This window comes from Choloepus didactylus, chromosome 4 (genome assembly GCF_015220235.1).
Source record: "Choloepus didactylus isolate mChoDid1 chromosome 4, mChoDid1.pri, whole genome shotgun sequence".
Lineage (NCBI taxonomy): Eukaryota > Metazoa > Chordata > Mammalia > Pilosa > Megalonychidae > Choloepus > Choloepus didactylus.
Window position 1 is genome coordinate 101,480,929 of NC_051310.1, and position 18,620 is coordinate 101,499,548.

General features: G+C 34.9%; 1 protein-coding gene across 4 annotated transcripts in view; it reads right to left on the reverse strand.

Moving 5' to 3' along the window:
* The window catches only part of SCAPER (S-phase cyclin A associated protein in the ER), a 600,702-nt gene that overhangs the window by 377,067 nt on the left and 205,015 nt on the right, over positions 1–18,620 (reverse strand). For all 4 annotated transcript variants that reach the window (XM_037833320.1, XM_037833321.1, XM_037833318.1 and 1 more), the window contains exons 16-17: positions 8,377–8,532; positions 3,274–3,416 (exon numbers count right to left, since the gene is read on the reverse strand). In XM_037833320.1, coding sequence (XP_037689248.1) covers positions 3,274–3,416; positions 8,377–8,532 — 299 coding nt within the window. The remainder of the gene's footprint in view (positions 1–3,273; positions 3,417–8,376; positions 8,533–18,620) is intronic.

The window sequence follows — 18,620 nt, forward strand, 5'->3', positions numbered from 1 at the left end:
TAAACCAATTCTGGGCTGGAAAAATCTGATCAGGGTAACCAAGGAAACCAGATGCCTAGACAACATAAAACTACAAACTACACTAGGAAAAATGAAGATATGGCCAGTCAAAGGAACAAACTTACACCTCAATTAATTGTTCTTTTTTCACTTTCATTTTTTATTCTTGTTCTTGTTCTTTCTGATGTAAGGAAAATGTTCAGAGATAGATTGTGGTGATGAACGCATAACTATGTTATCACACTGTGGACAGTTGATTGTATACCATGGATGATTGTATGGTGTGTGAATGTATCTCCATGAAACTGAATTTAATAATAAAAAAAAGATACAGTTGAGATATTGTTTCACTTTAATAAAACAATCAATTAAAGATTTTGAAAGAAATATGCTGAATCAAATCAAAAACCAAATCAATGAGTTCAGGGAAGATATGGCAAAAGAGATGAAGGACATAAAGAAAACACTGTGCGTATATAAGGTAGAAATCGTAAGTCTGAAAAAACAACTGACAGAATCTATGGAAATGAAAGGCACAACACAAGAGATGAAAAACACAATAGAGACACACAACAGAAGATCTCAAGAGGCAGAAGAAAAACACTCAGGAACTGGAGAAAAAGAAACCTGAAATCCTACACACAAAAGAACAGACAGGGAAAAGAATGGAAAAATATGAGCAATGTCTCATGGAACTGAATGACAATGTGAAGTGCATGAATGTACATGTCATGGGTATCCCAGAAGGAGAAGAGAAGGGAAAAGGGGCAGAAGCAATAAGAGAGGAAATAATTAATGCAAATTTCCCATCTCTTATGAAAGACAAAATTACAGATCCAGGAAGCGCAGCATACCCCAAACAGAATAGATATGAATAGGCCTAGGACAAGATACTTAACAATCAGATTATCAAATGTCAAAGACAAAGAGAGAATCCTGTAAGCAGCAAGAGAAAAGCGATCCATCACATACAAAGGAAGCTTGATAAAATTATGTGCAGATTTCTCAGTAGAAACCATGGAAGCAAGAAGGAAGTAGAGTGATATATTTAAGATACTGAAAGAGAAAAACTGCCAACCAAGAATCCTATACCTGGCAAAACTGTCCTTCAGATATGAGGGATAGCGTAAAACACAATGACAGAGTTTGTGAACAAGATACACGCTCTACAGGAAATACTAAAGGGAGCACTATAGACAGACAGGAAAAGACAGGAGTGAGAGGTTTGGAACACAATTCTGGGTGATGGTAGCACAGCAATGTAAGTACACTGAACAAAGATGACTGTGAGTATAGCTGAAAGAGGAAAGTTAGGAGCATGTGGGACACCAGAAGGAAAGAGGAAAGATAAAAGACTGGGACTGAATAACTCAATGAAACCTAGAGTGCGCAACAATTGTGATAAAATGTACACATATGTTTTTACATGAGGGAGAATATATGAATGTCAACCTTGTAAGATGTTAAAAATAGGGAGTTATTGGGGGAAAAATACAATCAATGCAAACTAGAGTCTATAATTAACAGAAACATTGTATTATGCGTCTTTTAATGAAAGAAAGGCAACATACCAAAGCTAAATGCCTATAAGAGGGGGACATAAGGGAGGGGTATGGGACTCTTGGCATTGGTGATGTTGTCTGATTCTTTATCCTACTTTAGTTAAATGCTATGTTTCCTTTTGTTGATTCCTAGCTGTCAGGTTTTTTTATTTTTTCTTTCTTGTTTCTTTTTTTCTCTTTCTTTTTCCTTTTTATTTTGTCTCTCTACCTTCTTTGACTCTTCCTCCATCTTTGTGGAAGAAATGGAGATGTCCTTATATAAATATGTGATTATACAGGGGACCATCGATTGTTTACTTAGGATGGAATATATGGTGGGTGAACAAAACCATCTTAATGACGTCTTGATGAGGGCACTATATTGAGTGAAATAAGTCAGACACATAAGGACAAACACTGTATAATCTCTCTGATATGAAATAATTATAATATGTAAAGTCATAGACATGAAATATGTTACCAGTATATAGAACAAGGTTAAAGAATGGGGAGCAGTTGCTTATTATGAACAGAATGTTTAACTAGGTTGAACGTAAGTGTTTTGAAATGGATAGAGGTGATGGTAGCACGTTATTGTGAGAATAACAGTGCTGAATGGTGTGTGAATGTGGTGGAAAGGGGAAGCTCAGAGTCACATATGTCACCAGAAGGAAAGTTGGAGGTTAAAAGATGGGAATGTATAAAACAGTGAATCTTGTGGTGGACAATGTCCGTGATTAACTGTAAAAATATTAGAAATCTTTCTCATGAACCAGAACAAATGTATGACACTATAACTAGAAGTTAATAACAGAGGGGTATATAGGGAAAAAATACACTTATTGAAAACTATGCACTACAGTTAGTAGTATTTTAACATTCTTTCATCAACAATAACAAATGTACTATACCAATACTATGAGTCAATAATGGAAGGGGGGTATGGGAGGATTTGAGTTTTCTTTTTTGTCTTTATTTCTTTTCTGGAGCAAAGAAAATGCTGTAAAAATTGAAAAAAAAATTAATTGTGGTGATGGATGCACAGCTATATGATGGTACCGTGCACAACTGATTGTGCACTTTGGATCTCTGGATGATTGTATGGTATACAAACAATCTCAATAAAATAAAATAAAATAAAAAAAAACACAAGGAGCTATCATTTCACAACCACCAAATCTGCCACAATTCAGCAAATACCACACCAGGAAGGATGTAAAGCAGCCAGAAGGGACTTAGGCTTGGCCAATCAAATGTTTTCTCCTGGAACTTTGAATATTGACCAAGTGATTCAAATACGTGGGATGGCTGAAGTTCATTTATCATAATTGCAGTGGCAAGATGTTGAACAGACGGTTTCTGTCAAAAGCACTGCTGTAGCTCTTGTGACTTTGATGACTTGTCATTTCCAGGCTTGGTCCTCCATCCTCCTAACTTATGTCCCAATATTTCTCAATAAATCCCCTTTGCTTAAGCTATCCAGAATCAAATTTATTTCTTGTGACTAAAAAATCTTGAAATACCAAGGTTTTTGTCCAACAGAAATTTACAAAAATTTTCCTTTTGAGTATGATGTCACAATTCCTGGAAATGGAAATTTAGTACAACAGTTCTCTATTTATGACTATTTCTAAAATAATCTGCATGACAACAAATAGCTTTAAGACTATTTCAATATTCACTCAATGCAAAATACTTATGAGGATCAAAATCAAGGCAGCAAATGAGTTACCTAGCTCTTTCTCGTGCTGCATCCTCACGGGCTTTTTCTTTCTCTTGTCTCTGCTGTTCAATTCGGGCTTCCTGTTCTTTCCTCTTCATCAATAATTCTTCTACACGGGCCTGTCGTTCTGCCTCGAGAGCTCTCTTGCGTTCCTAATATCAGAAATGTTTTAAAAGATAATAGAACTATGTGTAAAATAAAAATGATTAAAAACAACATACCACTGACACATATATCCAAGCCAAGTATATCCCAGCTTTCCCCTAGGTGTTATGCTTCTCAGAATTTAAACAAAAATAAAATCTCAGTGATATCTGGTCTTCATGTGTTATTTATCAATGTTACATTTAAGTATTTAGACCATAATGCAATTTTAAACAAATGCTGTGTTAAACATATTTCGTGGGAACCTAACAGAATACAACCTAAATTTTTACATTAGTAGATAATTGTCAATATACTTGAACATGACAAAAGCACACAGTTAACAGACTCTGTTTCTTTATTAAGCTTATTTAACGGAATTAAGTAAAGAAAAGCTTGTGAGGAGAAAGAGGAAAATATAGCATAGTGGGTACAAGAGTAGTCATTGGGTTAGATTCCCTGGCTTTGTTTCCTGATCCTATTCTTTACTGGCTGGGTGACTATGGCCCAGTTACATTCTCTATGCCTTAGTTTTCTGGCAGAAAAATAGTAATAGTGCCTATTTCACAGGAGGTTGTGAAGATCAGATGAGATAATATATGGAAAGCATTCACAGAGCCTGGCATACAGTAAATGCTCAATAACTATTTATCATCATCTTCTTCAAGGCAGAAGACACTTCGTCAAAAGAGGGCAAATTTCAATGTGAAATACTGTGCCCTGTGCATTTTTTTGCCTAGTAATAGTATTTTGCTAATTTTACCATGTTGCTAATGTACTGATACACTCTCTCAATCCATCTCCATTCCCCAGGTGCTCACACAATCTCTCTCTGTTCCCACCTCTTTATGATTAACGAAATACAATGATCTAGGCTCCAACACCTATTACTACCATAATCTTGGCAAGTTATTTCACCTTAAAGAGCCTCAGTTTGTTTTCACCTTAAAGAGCCTCAGTTTGTTTTGACAGCTAAACTATTAATATAGTTAAACACTCTGCATAGTGTTTAGCACATAGTAAGTGTTCCATAAATGACAGCAGAAAAAAAAATAAAGCAGTTATTGTTTAGAGAACAATATGAGAGATGAATTTTTCTAAAAGTTATGGAACCAACAACGGTGACTTCATATCCACAACTCCACAACAAGCTCTACCCCACGGGGAAGTAAATCTTTTAAAAGGGGAGGGAAAACTAGACGGAATGTACTGATTTCAGGAGGAAATATCCAGCAGATTGCAGATTATTGGAGACAATCACTTAGATTTTAAATATATTCATTAGCATCTGGCATACTATTCATGAATTGGTTGCAGCTATTTCTCATTAATAAGTAAGAATATGTGGACACTTGTTTAGCCATACAAGATCTCAATAACTCTTCAGACCTAAAACAATCAAATCTGATGCAGAAAATTTCTCCACTAAAGAAAATTATTTTCCTATATACTTGCGTTTATTTGATGTTTTAAAAAATCTGTTTTATGCCTGAAAACACAAGTTTTACAATGAAATACAAAAGGCTTGGACATTAAATATAAAGAATTAAACTAGAACTTTTTGTTTCATTTTCTAGAAAAACAAAAGCTTGAAGAATATAATTCTTGAAATTATAAATTGATCTTATAAATTAGATGTTAATACTATGCAAAATTGATTCGTTTATGTGTATGTGCAAAGTAGCCAAGTTGTAAATGCATAAACATGTTAACTTGTTCATTATTTCCATGGATATAAGACATATCAAAATAGAAATCTCTGGAATTCAAAAAATACCCAAACTTTTAACTTCTATTTTTAATAAATGGAGAAGAGAATTGGTAAATGTACAGCTAAAGAATAAATCAGTAAGTTCATCTAGTGTTTCCCTTTCAAAAATTTACATCCACTAAAGATAGGAAACTTGTACCCCACCCCACAAAGCACCTTGCCCAGAATAGGGATTCCAAAAATACTTGTTAAATAAATGAATAAATGAGCTTGATTTTATAAAATAATATGCACTATGAATATATATACATACAAATAAATATTATAAACCTACAGCAAAGGAATCAGAAAGATAATTAAATCTTATGCCTTCTGAATAACTTCCCCTACTCCCACAATATACTTTACTTCATATTGGATATGTTTAGGGCAGCCTAAGAAAGGATTAGGCAACAACCTCTTTATGCCTACAATTAAAATGATTATGGCAGAAAGGTTAAAGCAGAATATCTAAGGAAACTGGGCTTAAAACTAAATCAAGAAATTTATATGGCAATAATGGCAAACTGAGAATTTAAGATGGCAGCAGTAACTTAGTACTACAACTTACAAGAAACAAGGATCACAACTACCTTTAACAATTCATGGAAATGTTTCAAAACTATAAAGCAAAGTAGAAAGAGGGCCTTGGAATTCTATATCAAGTCAAATTCTTACTATTATCATTGTATTACAGAATGTGTTACATTAGTGTCTTGCAGAGCTAATAATGACTACACATTTTTAAAAATTCAATTATATATGTAAGCTACATATTACTAGTGTATTTTTCCAAGAATGTCAGTATATATCAAGTAAATTTATGTAACTAGGTTTTAAAATTTTCTTTGAAAATTAAATCCATAGGAAATTTTTTTTTTAATTTAAAAATCTTTTTAAAAAAGATAATTCTGAGTGATCAATACAATATTTAAAGTGTTGGTGAGTAGAGAAAAATCCTTACAACTTTCAGTAAAAAAAAAAATTGCTTTCCTTTAAGCTCTAAAAAATGTTCCAAATTATGAAATAAGACTCATTTTTAAACCAACGATATATATTTTATTTCAAATCTTCAATACTGCAAAATAGCTGCAGAGAAGAGAACAAAAGTATCTATTCCAAAAACATGCACTATCACTCATCTTTTTCTCCCAAAACCCAGCTGAGAAATCACTTCTTCCAAAGAACTTCCCTTGATGTTCCCCTCCCACCTAATTATTCCCCTCCCAGCTAACTATTTCCTCTCCTGGGGTATCTCTACACCTTGCACATACTTCTATTACATTCTTTCACACTGTACTGTAATTTACATTTTAGCATAAAGGCAAGGACCATATCTTATTTATCTCTGAATTACTAATGCCTGCAGATTATGAAAAGTCACACATAATTTACAAAACATACTTATTTTTATGAAATAGTCAACCTATTAAGAAAGAGTCAGTAATAATACTGACAGGAAGCCTCAAATTAAAAATTGGAAAGGCATGTTATTTTATTTACTAGTTAACAGAGTATTAAATTATAAATTATAAAAATGAAAATTTTTGCTGCTCCTTGGAAAGGAAAAGCTAAACTTTCTGTAATGGGGCATTCTATATTTTTAAACTTGTTAGCTTGGCACTCAGATTAAAATAAAATATTGGATTTGAATCAAATAAAGATCAGGAATGAAGATAGGAACACCTGCTAATACCCACAAATAGCAACTAATCAATAAAATTAGAAAATGTAGTATATAACTATATTTAATTTATTAAAACCCCTAGGGATATGAAATAGCATAAAATGTAACTAGCATTTCTAATTTTTAACATAATAACAAAGCTCTTCAAGATCCACCCCCTAATTCTATAGGCAATGCTCTCTTACATCTCCTTCTGCATGGGATGCCGTCCCACACCACTTCACATCATCTGCATCTGTCTCATTTTTCAAAAATATGTTGAGGTATCACATCATCCAGAAAGTTTTCCTGACTTTCTCATGACCTCCTCACTCCCAACTTGAGTAAGTTACTCTCAAATAAATAATAAAATGCACTTATAAATAAAATAATAAATGCACTTATCATAATGTAAGATTTTTTTTTAATTCAGTTTTATTGAAATGTATTCACATACCATACAATTATCCATGGTGTACAATCAACTGTTCACAGTACCAACATATAGTTATGCATTCATCACCCAATCTATTTTGGAACATTTCCCTTACATCAGAAAGAATCAGAATAAGAATAAAAAATAAAAATAAAAAACAACACCCAAATCATCCCCCCCCATTCCACCCTATTTTTCATTTAGTTATTGCCCCATTTTCCTACTCATCCATCCATACACTAGATTAAGGGAGTATGATCCACAAGGTTTTTATAATCACACTGTCACCCCTTGTAATCTACATTGTTATACAATCGTCTTCAGGAGTTCAGACTACTGGGTTGGAGATTGATAGTTTCAGGTATTTACTTCTAGCTATTCCAATATTGTGTTAAGATTTTGTTTATATATAGATCTCCTATACTGAGAACAAGGAACCATCTCTTTTATGTCCTTGGACCTATGGCTTACAGTGGTAATTCAGTAAATGATCACTAAATGAATGAAGGAACAAATGAACAAATAAATATTAGTGACAACAAAATATGTCAACACATATATAAATATTGCAAAATTTGTTCTCTACATTAAAATTGTTAGGTCCTAAAAAGAGTCCTTGGGCAAGACATTCTATTAAGAAAGAAGAGCTAAATTAGAATATAAACGGCAGTAGAGTTTATGCCTTACCCATTCTCCCCATCCTGAAAACTGTATCCAATTTAGGAATTACTGCAGAGATTAAAAGCTAAGCAATTAAAGTATATAATGACACTGCCCAGTAAATGTCAGGTGTCGTAAGGATGAAGGCTGAGAAGTTCTTTAAGGCAATGTACGCTGATTTAAAAGCAATCCTTTTTAATTTGGGGGAGAGTTTAGTCCTTCATCTAGTTGAGACTAGATTCTAATTCTACAACTGCAGTCTATTGATGAAAGCACTGAATTGCCTTATCTTAAGAGTACACACGGTCTTTTATTCATGTTTCCAAACAGTGCTATACCAAACCACACGCACTTGGGGGCAAAGACCAGGTCTTACACTTTTTGTATTTTCAGCACCTAGCTTAGAGCCTAGACTATGGCAGGTCCTCAATAAAGGCATGTTGAATAAAAGTTTACCTGCACAGCTTCATCACGGGCTTGCTTTTCCTCCTGTCTTCGTTGACGCTCTTCCTGTAACTCATTAAGCCTCTGCTCATATTCCTTTAATTTTGACAGAACATCATGGCGCTTATTCTGGGCTTCAAGGGTATTTATAAAAGCAATTTCATTTACCTTCAATAAAAACAAAGAAAGTTAATTTTAAGGCATATCGCCCCAAAAATTAAATACAGTCTATGTAAATAATGGTAAGACAGAAAAATAAAAAAATAAATGACTTATAGATTTTTCTACCCAATATTTACCTCAAAATGTATATAATAAATCCATAGGCCACAGGAAGAACTGACTTAGAGTAAGTAAAGCTCTACTATATAAAATATATCCAAGTGAAGAAAGAATTTAAGATTCTCCTACAGACCATCTTATAAAGTTCTACTTAATATTTCTGTAATTTGTAATTATACAAAGTACATTAACATTTAACTAGGTATGGGCATTTTAATTCCAATGCGTTTGAATAGACTAAACTGTAAATGAAGTATAAAGCATTTTTCTTCAACATATATTAAATAAGTGACAACTAGGTACAAAGTACTGAACTATATATACTACATCCTCAGCTTCACATGTATTGAGTGTTAACAGCCAAGTTCTCCTAAAGAGTACAGTTTTTATGAGTAGAGTATAGTGAATGATAAACTGGACAAGTCAGTTGTCATATTTCTCTTCCCTGAAAGCCTGAGGAAAGGTATACTACGGTAAAAATGATAGAATGAAATAAGGGAAACAAATATTGGGGCTCTCTCTGACAGAAGCATAGACTTCAGGAAATCTCAGACAAGAAAGTTTGAATACGTTTCTAACTAAGCTTCCTCTTCTCCATACACTAAGGCACATAGAAATAGATAAATCGTATACTCATTTTTCAAAATGTATTCAAAGTAGAAGACAACCAGTTATATTTGAGGAAACCTGATTCATACCATATCATGACAAACATGTTGAGCAAAATCAAGAAGAATGAAAAGGAATGGCAACTAATAAACTGTGATGGTTAGGTTCACATATCAACATCACTAGATTATTGTGCCCAGTTGTTTGGTCAAGCAAGCACTGGCCTGACTGTTAACTGTGAGGGTATTTCATGGATTTAAATCATTATTCAGCTGATTGTCTGCAGAAAAGAGAAAAGTCTCATCTGATAAAATGAACGCCTTAAAGGGAGAATTGATGACTTCAACAATCAGAAAGAAGAATTTCTATCTCTACTTCAGCCAGCCAGCTTCTCCTGGAGAATTCACTGAAAACTTCATTGGTGCAGCCTCTTTGGAAAACAGCCTGGCAGTTCCTCAAATGGTTAAATTCACAATTACCATATGAATAATCAATTCTACTGCTAGGAATATACCCAAGAGAAATGAAAATATGTGTCCACTCAAAAACTTGTACACAAATATTCACAGAAATCCTATTCATCATGGCACCAAAAAAAGCAGAACCAGCCCAAATGTCCATCCACTAATGATGGATAAATAAAATGTGAATTATCTATCCAATGGAATGACTTGAAAACATTGTGCTAAGTGAAAAAAGCCAGTCACAAAAGATTCCATTTATATGAAATATCTAGAATAGGTAATCTATACAGACAACAAAATTAACACTTCCCTAAGGTTGGAGGGAGGAAGTAGGAGTTGGGGGGAAATGGGGAATGATAGCTAATGGTGCGGGATTTCTTTGTGGAATGATAAAACTCTCAAAGTGATTACGGTGATGCTTGCATAACTCTGTTACTATAACACAAACCAAAGAATTGTACTTTAAGTGAGTACATCCACTTTAAATGGGTGAATTGTATGATATGTGAATTATAATTCAATAAAGAAGTTTTGGTAAAAAAAAAAAAATCTGTAACAGAAAGAAAGTTTCTGTGAAGTTCCTCAAATATTTAGAAGCTAAAGAACACATGTATGAATAAATCACAGGTCAAAAAGACCTCATGATGGCTATCAGAAAATATTTTGAACTAAATAAAAAGTAAAACACAACATTCTAAAAAGTGTAGTCAAGTATACTACAGTAGTCATTTGTACAACCAAGTACTTGTTAAATCAAGTATATCTCAAGGAAAATTTACTGCAGTAAGAAATTATATGAGAAAAGTAGAAAGTTGTTGAAAGGCAATAGCCTAAGTCTCTACCATAAGAACTAGATAAAAAGAAGAGTAAATAAACCCAAAGCAATCTGAAGAAAGAAAACCATAAAAAAGGAGCAAAAATAAATGAGTGATCTAGAGATTCAACACAAAAGCTATCAACAAAATTCCAGCAGCATTTTTTGCAGAAATGGAAAAGCCAATCCTCAAATTTATATGAAATTATAGGGACCCCAAATTGCCAAAAAAAATTCTTTAAATAGAAAACTGGAGGACTCACATCTCTCGCTTTCAAAATAACTAAGCTACAGTTATCAAAAGAGTGTGGTACTGGCATAACTATAAACATGGAATAGAATTTAAAGTCCAGAAACAGATCCCCACCTCTAGGGGCAACTGATTTTTGTCAAGGATGCCAAGTCCATTAAATGTGTAAAAAATAGCCACTTCAACAAATGATGCTAGGACAACTGGATATGCATTTGAAAGAAATGAATTTGGGTACTCCCCCACCTCACACCACATACAAAAGTCAAATCAAAATAGATCACAGACCTAAATAAAGACCTAAAAATATAAAACTCTAACACAAAAAACAGGGGCAAATATTCATGACCTTGGATTTGGCAAAGAGTTCTCAGATATGACAACATAAGCATGGATAACTATGAAAAAAAAATGTATTTGACCTAAAAAAACTTTTATATATATAACAAAATATTATTAAGAAAGTGAAAAAAACAACCCATGGAATGGGAGAAAATACTTGCAAATCATATTATCTGATTAGTACTTAATATCCAGAATATATAAAGAACTCTTGTTTAATTGGTAACAACCCAATTAAAAACTAGGCAAAGAACTTGAAAAGACATTTCTCCAAACAGGAAATAAATATGGCCAAACTGCATGTGAAAAGATGCTCAACATCAGGGCTGAGGTCAGCAACGTGGTGACATAAGGCAGCCCCTGAAAAAAACCTCTCCAGAGATTCAGCGAAACTTCCATCCAGGAACAACTGGTCCTCTTCCCCTGCTTCACTCCATCCTGCGCAGCTTGCAAGTTGCTCAGAGATAGCAGCCCAATCTCTCCAACCTCCTACTGGGGACAGAGACTATAGAGGCATGCACAGCAGTGAGTTAAAACCCACGTATATCCAGGCACAGGGACCCAAGTCCACAGAGACCCAGGGCAGAACACAAGCCATTGAGGGGGGCTGCATACAAAAGGGCCCCAAGGGGGACAGTGTGGGGGAGACTGGCAAGTGCTGCACTCACTGTTCCTATTAGATCACATAAATGCAAAATAGACTGGATCACATAAATGCAAAATAGATTTTTCTGAATTGACCCACTTTTCCGGATTGACCCAATGTGGCTTCCCGGGCTAAGATACTCTAATAGTGAAGAAACCAGAGGCAGAAAAGCCTCACAGAGAAAAAAAAGGAGTGGGGGGGTGTGGGCTGGTGGTGTTAAACTGAATGGTTGTAAGATGGGAAGGTGCAAGAACTGAAAACAAAGAAAAATGGGAAATTGAGTTGGAAGAGAATTTAAACAAATCATAGGAGCTGGGGATAAAATTCTACACAAAAACAAACAGAATAGATCAGGATTCCTGGAGAAGGAACAGAGGAAAGGAAGCTATCTCATGGAGGTGAAACAATTGCACAAAAAGTGCAGTCTTAAAAATTGCACTGTGTTTCCAGGGCAAGAAATCTGATACAAAAGAGGTGAGAAAATCTAATCAGTTAAACATGGGCTAATCTAAGGAACAGAATAAGTTAGACCAAGCAACAAAGAAGAACCTTAACACAAAGCCAATCAACAATAAAATCCAAGGCAAGAGGGAGAGACTTAACTTCACAGTTAACTCATCAAGCTAGTCAGATGCCTAGACATCATCAAAAATTACAAGTCATACTAAGAAACAGGAAGATATGGCTCAGGCAAGGAACAAATTAAAACTTCAGAGGAGAGGCAGAATTTGGAAAAACTAATCAAAGAAGTTGAAACAAATCTCCTAAATCAATTCAAGGAGATGAAAAAAATATGCAAAAAGAGATAAAGGATACTAAGAAGACAATGTGTGAGCGGCAAGAAGAATCTGAAAGTACAGAAAGAAAAATGAAAGAAATTATGGGGATGAAAAGCACAACAGTAAAGAGTAAAAATTCACTAGAGACACAAAACAGCAAATTTGAACAGGCAGAATAATCAGCGAACTGGAAGACAGGATAATAAAAATCATATAGTCAGAAGAACAAAAAGAGAAAAGAATAGAAAACATTGAGCAGTGTCCCAGGAATATGAGTAGTAGCACGAAGCACAAAAACACACATCATGGGTGTCCCAGACGGAAAAGAGAAAGGAAAAGGGGCAGAAAGACTATTTGAGCCCTAAACACTTCAATTAAAAAAGAAGAAAGATCTAAAATCAAAGATCTAACTGCACTCCTGGAAGAACCATAAAAAGAACAGCAAACTAATCCCAAAGCAAGCAGACAGGAACAAATAAGAAAAATTAGGGCAAAAAAAAATGAAATTGAGAAGTAAAAAACAAGAGAGGGAATTAACAAAACCAAAACTTCGTTCTTTGAGAAGATCAATAAAATTGAGAAATGCTTAGCTACCCTGACAAAGGAAAAAAGAAGACAAAAATAAATAAAATCAGAAATGAGAGGTGGGGCATTACTAGTGACCACACAGAAATAAAAAGGATCATAAGAGGATACTATGAACAAACGATGCCAACAAATTAGACAACTTAGATGAAATGGACAAACTCCTAGATACACCCAAACAACCTACAGAGTCTCAGGAAGAAGCAGTAGACCTCAACAGACCAATCATAAATAAAGAGATCAAACCATCATCAAAAACCTCCCAAAAAACCAAAGCCCATGACCAGATGGCTTCACAGGTGAATTCTACCAATCATTCTATGAAGTATTAATAATAATCCTGCTCAAACTTTTCCGAAAATTTGAAGAGAAGGGAACACTACCTAACTCATTCTATGGAACCAACATCACCCTAATAACAAAGCCACATAAACATACTACAAGAAAAGAAAATTACAGACCAATTTCTCTTTGAATATAAGTGCAAAAATCCTCAACAAAATACTTGCAAATTGAATCCAACAGCCCATTAAAATAATTACACACCATGATCAAATGGGTTTTCTCCAAGGTATGCAAGAGTGGTTCAATGCAAAAAAAATCAATTAGTGTAAAACACCACAATAAGAAAATGAAGGGAAAAAACCACATGATCATCTTGATTGATGCAGACAAGGCATCTACAAAATCCACCATCCTTTCTTGATAAAAACACTATGAAAGGTAGGACTCCAAGGAAACTTCCTCAAGATGATAAAAGGCATATATGAAAAAGCCACTGGTAATACCATACCCATTGGTGAAAGACTGAAAGCTTTCCCTCTAAGATCAGGAACAAGACAAGGATACAGACTGTTACCACTGTTGTTCAACATTGCACTAGAAGATCTAGCAAGAGCAGTTAGGCAAGAAAAAGAAATAAAAGGCATCCAAATCAGAAAGGAAGAAGTAGAATTTTCACTATTTGCAGATGACATGATCCTACATTTATAAAGTCCTGAAAAAATCTACAACAAAGCTACCAGAGCTAATAAACAAGTTCAGCAAAGTGGCAGGACACGACGATGAACACAAAAATTAGTGATGACTGAGGAACTGTGGTGTATGCATACACTGGAATATTGAGCAACAACAAGGAGTGAAGCTGTTAGACACACAACGAGGTGAATGGATCCTGTAAACAGCATGTTGAATGAAGTACGCCAGAAACCAAGGCAAATGCTAAAACGCCTCACCAATATGAACTAACTACAATGTGTAAACTCAGAATTGAATCTTAGAGCACAGCCTAACAGGGAAATGATTATTGTAATGGTCCCTAGATTGTAAGCTCTTATAGCAGTCAAATCTGTTCCTGAATTGTAATGGTTGTCTCCAAACTTCTGAGATGTTGATCCCTTCATGTATAACCTGACTGGTCTCTGGAACACTGCTTATCTGTGTTACACCTGAAACTCAGAGCTAGAGCTCGGCAGATACGAATATCAGTATTAGCGCATATAGCAACTGTAAAAAAAAAAGTTGAAATAGAAATAGAGCCCAGACTTCAATTAGAGATATGAATAAAGCAGATCTGGTTAAGACTAGAGCAAATCGGGCCAAAGGGTAAAGGTTGAAATGGACTGTGTGTTAAAACTTCAAATTCCATGTGAGACCAAGGGAAGAGGTGTTTATTTGGTATAGGATCTATATTTTCTAAATGATGTAACTTCTACAGTCAGTTTGTTCAAACACTACAATTACACGGAACTTTGAATAGGAAGTGAGCTATGGTAGGTCTGTACAGATTAGAATGAAATAGCAACACATCTTAAAGTAATTTGGGTGGAGAATAAAAATATATATTTGGGGCCCCTCTGAAGAGCTGGGGGGAGGATGGAGAGGTGTTGGACTTCCTCACCTGGATTGTTGCTGATGTTCTCACAAACATTGGAGACTGACAGCTTGACGTACTGAGCCCTCCTCTGTCTTGGGGCTGGCCCCTATGAAGCTTTTGCTGCAAGGAGAGGCTACACCTGCTTACAATTGTGCCTAAGAGTCTCCCCCTGAGTGCCTCTTTGTTGCTCAGATGCGGCCCTCTCTCTCTAACTAAGCCACCTTGGCGGGTGATCTTGCTGCTCTCCCCACTACGTGGGACCGGATTCCCAGGGGTGTAAATCTCCCTCACAATGCAGGATATGACTTCTGGGGATGAATCTGGACTGACATCATGGGATTGAGAACATCTTCTTGACCAAAAGGGGGATGCAAAACGAAGGAAATACAGTTTCAGTGGCTGAGAGATTCCAAATGGAGTTGAGAGGTCACTCTGGTGGACATTCTTAGGCACTATATAGATAACACTTCTTAGTTTTTAATATATTGGAATAGCTGAAGTAAATACCTGAAATTACCAAACTCCAACCCAGGAGCCTTGACTCTTGAAGACAATTGTATAACAATGCAGCTTACATGGGGTGACAATGTGATTGTGAAAACCCCATGGATCACACTCCCTTTATCCAGTGCGTGGATGGATGAGTAGATAAATGGGGACAAAACCTAAATGAAAAAAAGGGTGGGATGGGGGGAGGGGCGGTGATTTGGGTGCTCTTTTTTTATTTTTATTTTTTATTCTTATTCTGATTCTTTCTGGTGTAAGAAAAATGTTCAAAAGTAGATTGGGGTGATGAATGCACAAATATAAGATGGACTGTGAACAGCTGATTGTACACCATGGATGACTGTATGGTATGTGAATATATCTCAATAAAACTGAATTTAAAAAAAAATTAGTAGTGTTTCCATACACTAGCAATGAGCTATCCAAGGAGGAAATGAAGAAAAAAAATTCCATTTAAAATAGCAATTAAAAGAATTAAATACCTAGGAATAAGCTTAACCAAGGATACAAAAGATCCATATTCAGAAAACTATAAAACATTACTAAAAGAAATCAAAGAAGACCTAAATAAATGGAAGGACATTCCATGCTCATGGATCAGAAGACTGAATATCGTTAAAGATGTCAATTCTACCCAAATTGATTTACAGATTCAATGCAATACCAATCAAAATTCTAATAATCAACTTTTCAGAAATGGAAAAGACAATTATCAAATTTATTTGGAATGGAAAGCAGCCCCAAGTAGCCAAAAACATTTTGAAGAAAAAGAATGAAGTTGGAGGACTAACGCTTCCTGACTTTAAAGCATATTTACAGTCACAGTTGTTCAAAACAGCATGATACTGGCATAAAGACAGACATATTTATTAATGAAATTGAATTGAGAGTTCAGAAATAGACCCTCAGATCTATGGTCAATTGATCTTTGACCAGGGTCCCAAGACCACTAACATGAGGCAGAACAGTCTCTTCAATAAATGTAGCTGGGACAACTGGATATCCATATACAAAAAATGAAAGAGGACCCCTATCTCACACCCTATGCAAAAATTAACTGAAATGGATCAAAGACCTAAATATAAGAGTCAGAACCATAACACTCCTAGAAGAAAATGTAGGGAAGTATCTTCAAGATTTATTGATCTTCAAGATTTAGACTTTACACCCAAAGTATGAACAATGAAAGAAAAAAACAGATAAATGAGACCTCCTCAAGAGTAAATACTTCTGTGCTTCAAAGGACTTGTCTGAAAGGTGAAAAGGCAGCAGACTAAATGGAAGAAAATATTTGGAAACCACTATCTGATAAGGGTTTATATCCAGAATATGTAGAGATCCTACAACTCAACAATAAAAAGACAAACAACCCAATTTAAAAATGGGCCAAAGACATGAATACTCATTTTTCCAAAGTGAAAATTCAAATGGCTAAGAAGCACATGCCAAGATGCTGAACTTATCTAGCTATCAGAAAAATGCAAATCAAAACCACAATGAGATATTATTTCACACCAACTAGATTGGCACTATTAAACAAAGAGGAAACTACAAATGTTGGAGAGGATGTGGAGAAATAAGAACACTTATTTACTGCTGAAAGGAATGTAAAATGCTACAGCTGCTGTGGAAGACAGTTTGGTGGTTCCTCAGGAAGCTAAGTATAGAGCTGCCATATGATCTAGCAATCCCACCACTAGATACATACCCAGAAGAACAGAAAGCAGGGTTGCAAATAGACATTTGCACACCAGTGTTCACAGCGACATTATTCACAATTGTCAAAAGATAGACATAACCCAAATGTCCATCAACAGATGAATGGATATACAAAATGTGGTATATACATATGATGGAATATTATTCAGTAGTAAGAAGGAATGAAGTCCTGAAGCATGCAACAGCATGGACGAACCTTGAGGACATGATGTTGAGTGAAATAAAAAAGTCAGACACAAAAGAACAAATATTGCATGATCTCACTAACATGAACTAATTATTGTATGTAAACTCACAGAGATAAAATCTAGAATACAGGTTACCAGGAGATAGAATGAGGCTAGAGAATGGGTACCAGATGCTTAATGTGTGCAGAATTTGTAACTAGCCTGAAATGAAACAATTGGAAATGGACAGAGGTGACAGTAGCATGTTACGGTGAGTGTAATTAACAACACTGAATTATGAGTGTGACTGTGGTTCAGAGGTGAAGTTTAGAGTCATGTATGTCACTAGAAGGAAAGCTAGAGATTAAAACATGGGACTGTATAACACAGTGAACCCTGTGGGACGATGACTATGATTAATTGTACAAATATTTAAAAGTTCTTTCATTAACTAGAACAAATATATGTCACTGTTACAAGGAGTTAATAATAGAGTGGCACATGGGAAAAATGCACCTATTGTAAACCTATTGGACTAAAGTTAATAGTAATTTTAATATTTTTTCATCAACAATAACATATGTACTACACCAATACAAGGGGTCAGTAAGGGGAGAAAGGGTATGGGCTGTTTTGTTTTGCTTTTAGAGTAATGAAAATGTTCTAAAATTAACTGTGTGATGAATGCACAACTCTGCAATGGTACTGTGAGCCACCAATTGTATATTTTGGATGGATTGTATGGTGTGTGAATATATCTCAATACAACTGTATTTAAAAAAATGGATCAAATACCTAAATATAAGAACCAGGACTATAAAACTCCTAGAAGAAAATGCAGGGAAGAATGTTCAAGATCTTGTGGTAGGCAATATCTTCTTAGACTTTACACCCAAAACACAAGCAATGAATGAAATAAATAGATGAACAGGAACTCATCAAAATAAAAACATTTTTGCATTAAAGGACTTTGTCAAGAAAGTGAAAAGACAAACAACTCAATGGGAGAAAATATTTAGAAACCACATATCCAATAAGGGTCTAATATCCAGGATATATAAAGAAATCCTACAACTCAACAATAAAAAGGTCAACAACCCAATTTTAAAATGGGAAAAGGAATTGAATAGACATTTCTCTAGGAAGACATGCAAATGGCCAAGAAGCATGGGAAAAGATGCTGAACAGAATTAGCTATTAGGGAAATGCAAATCAA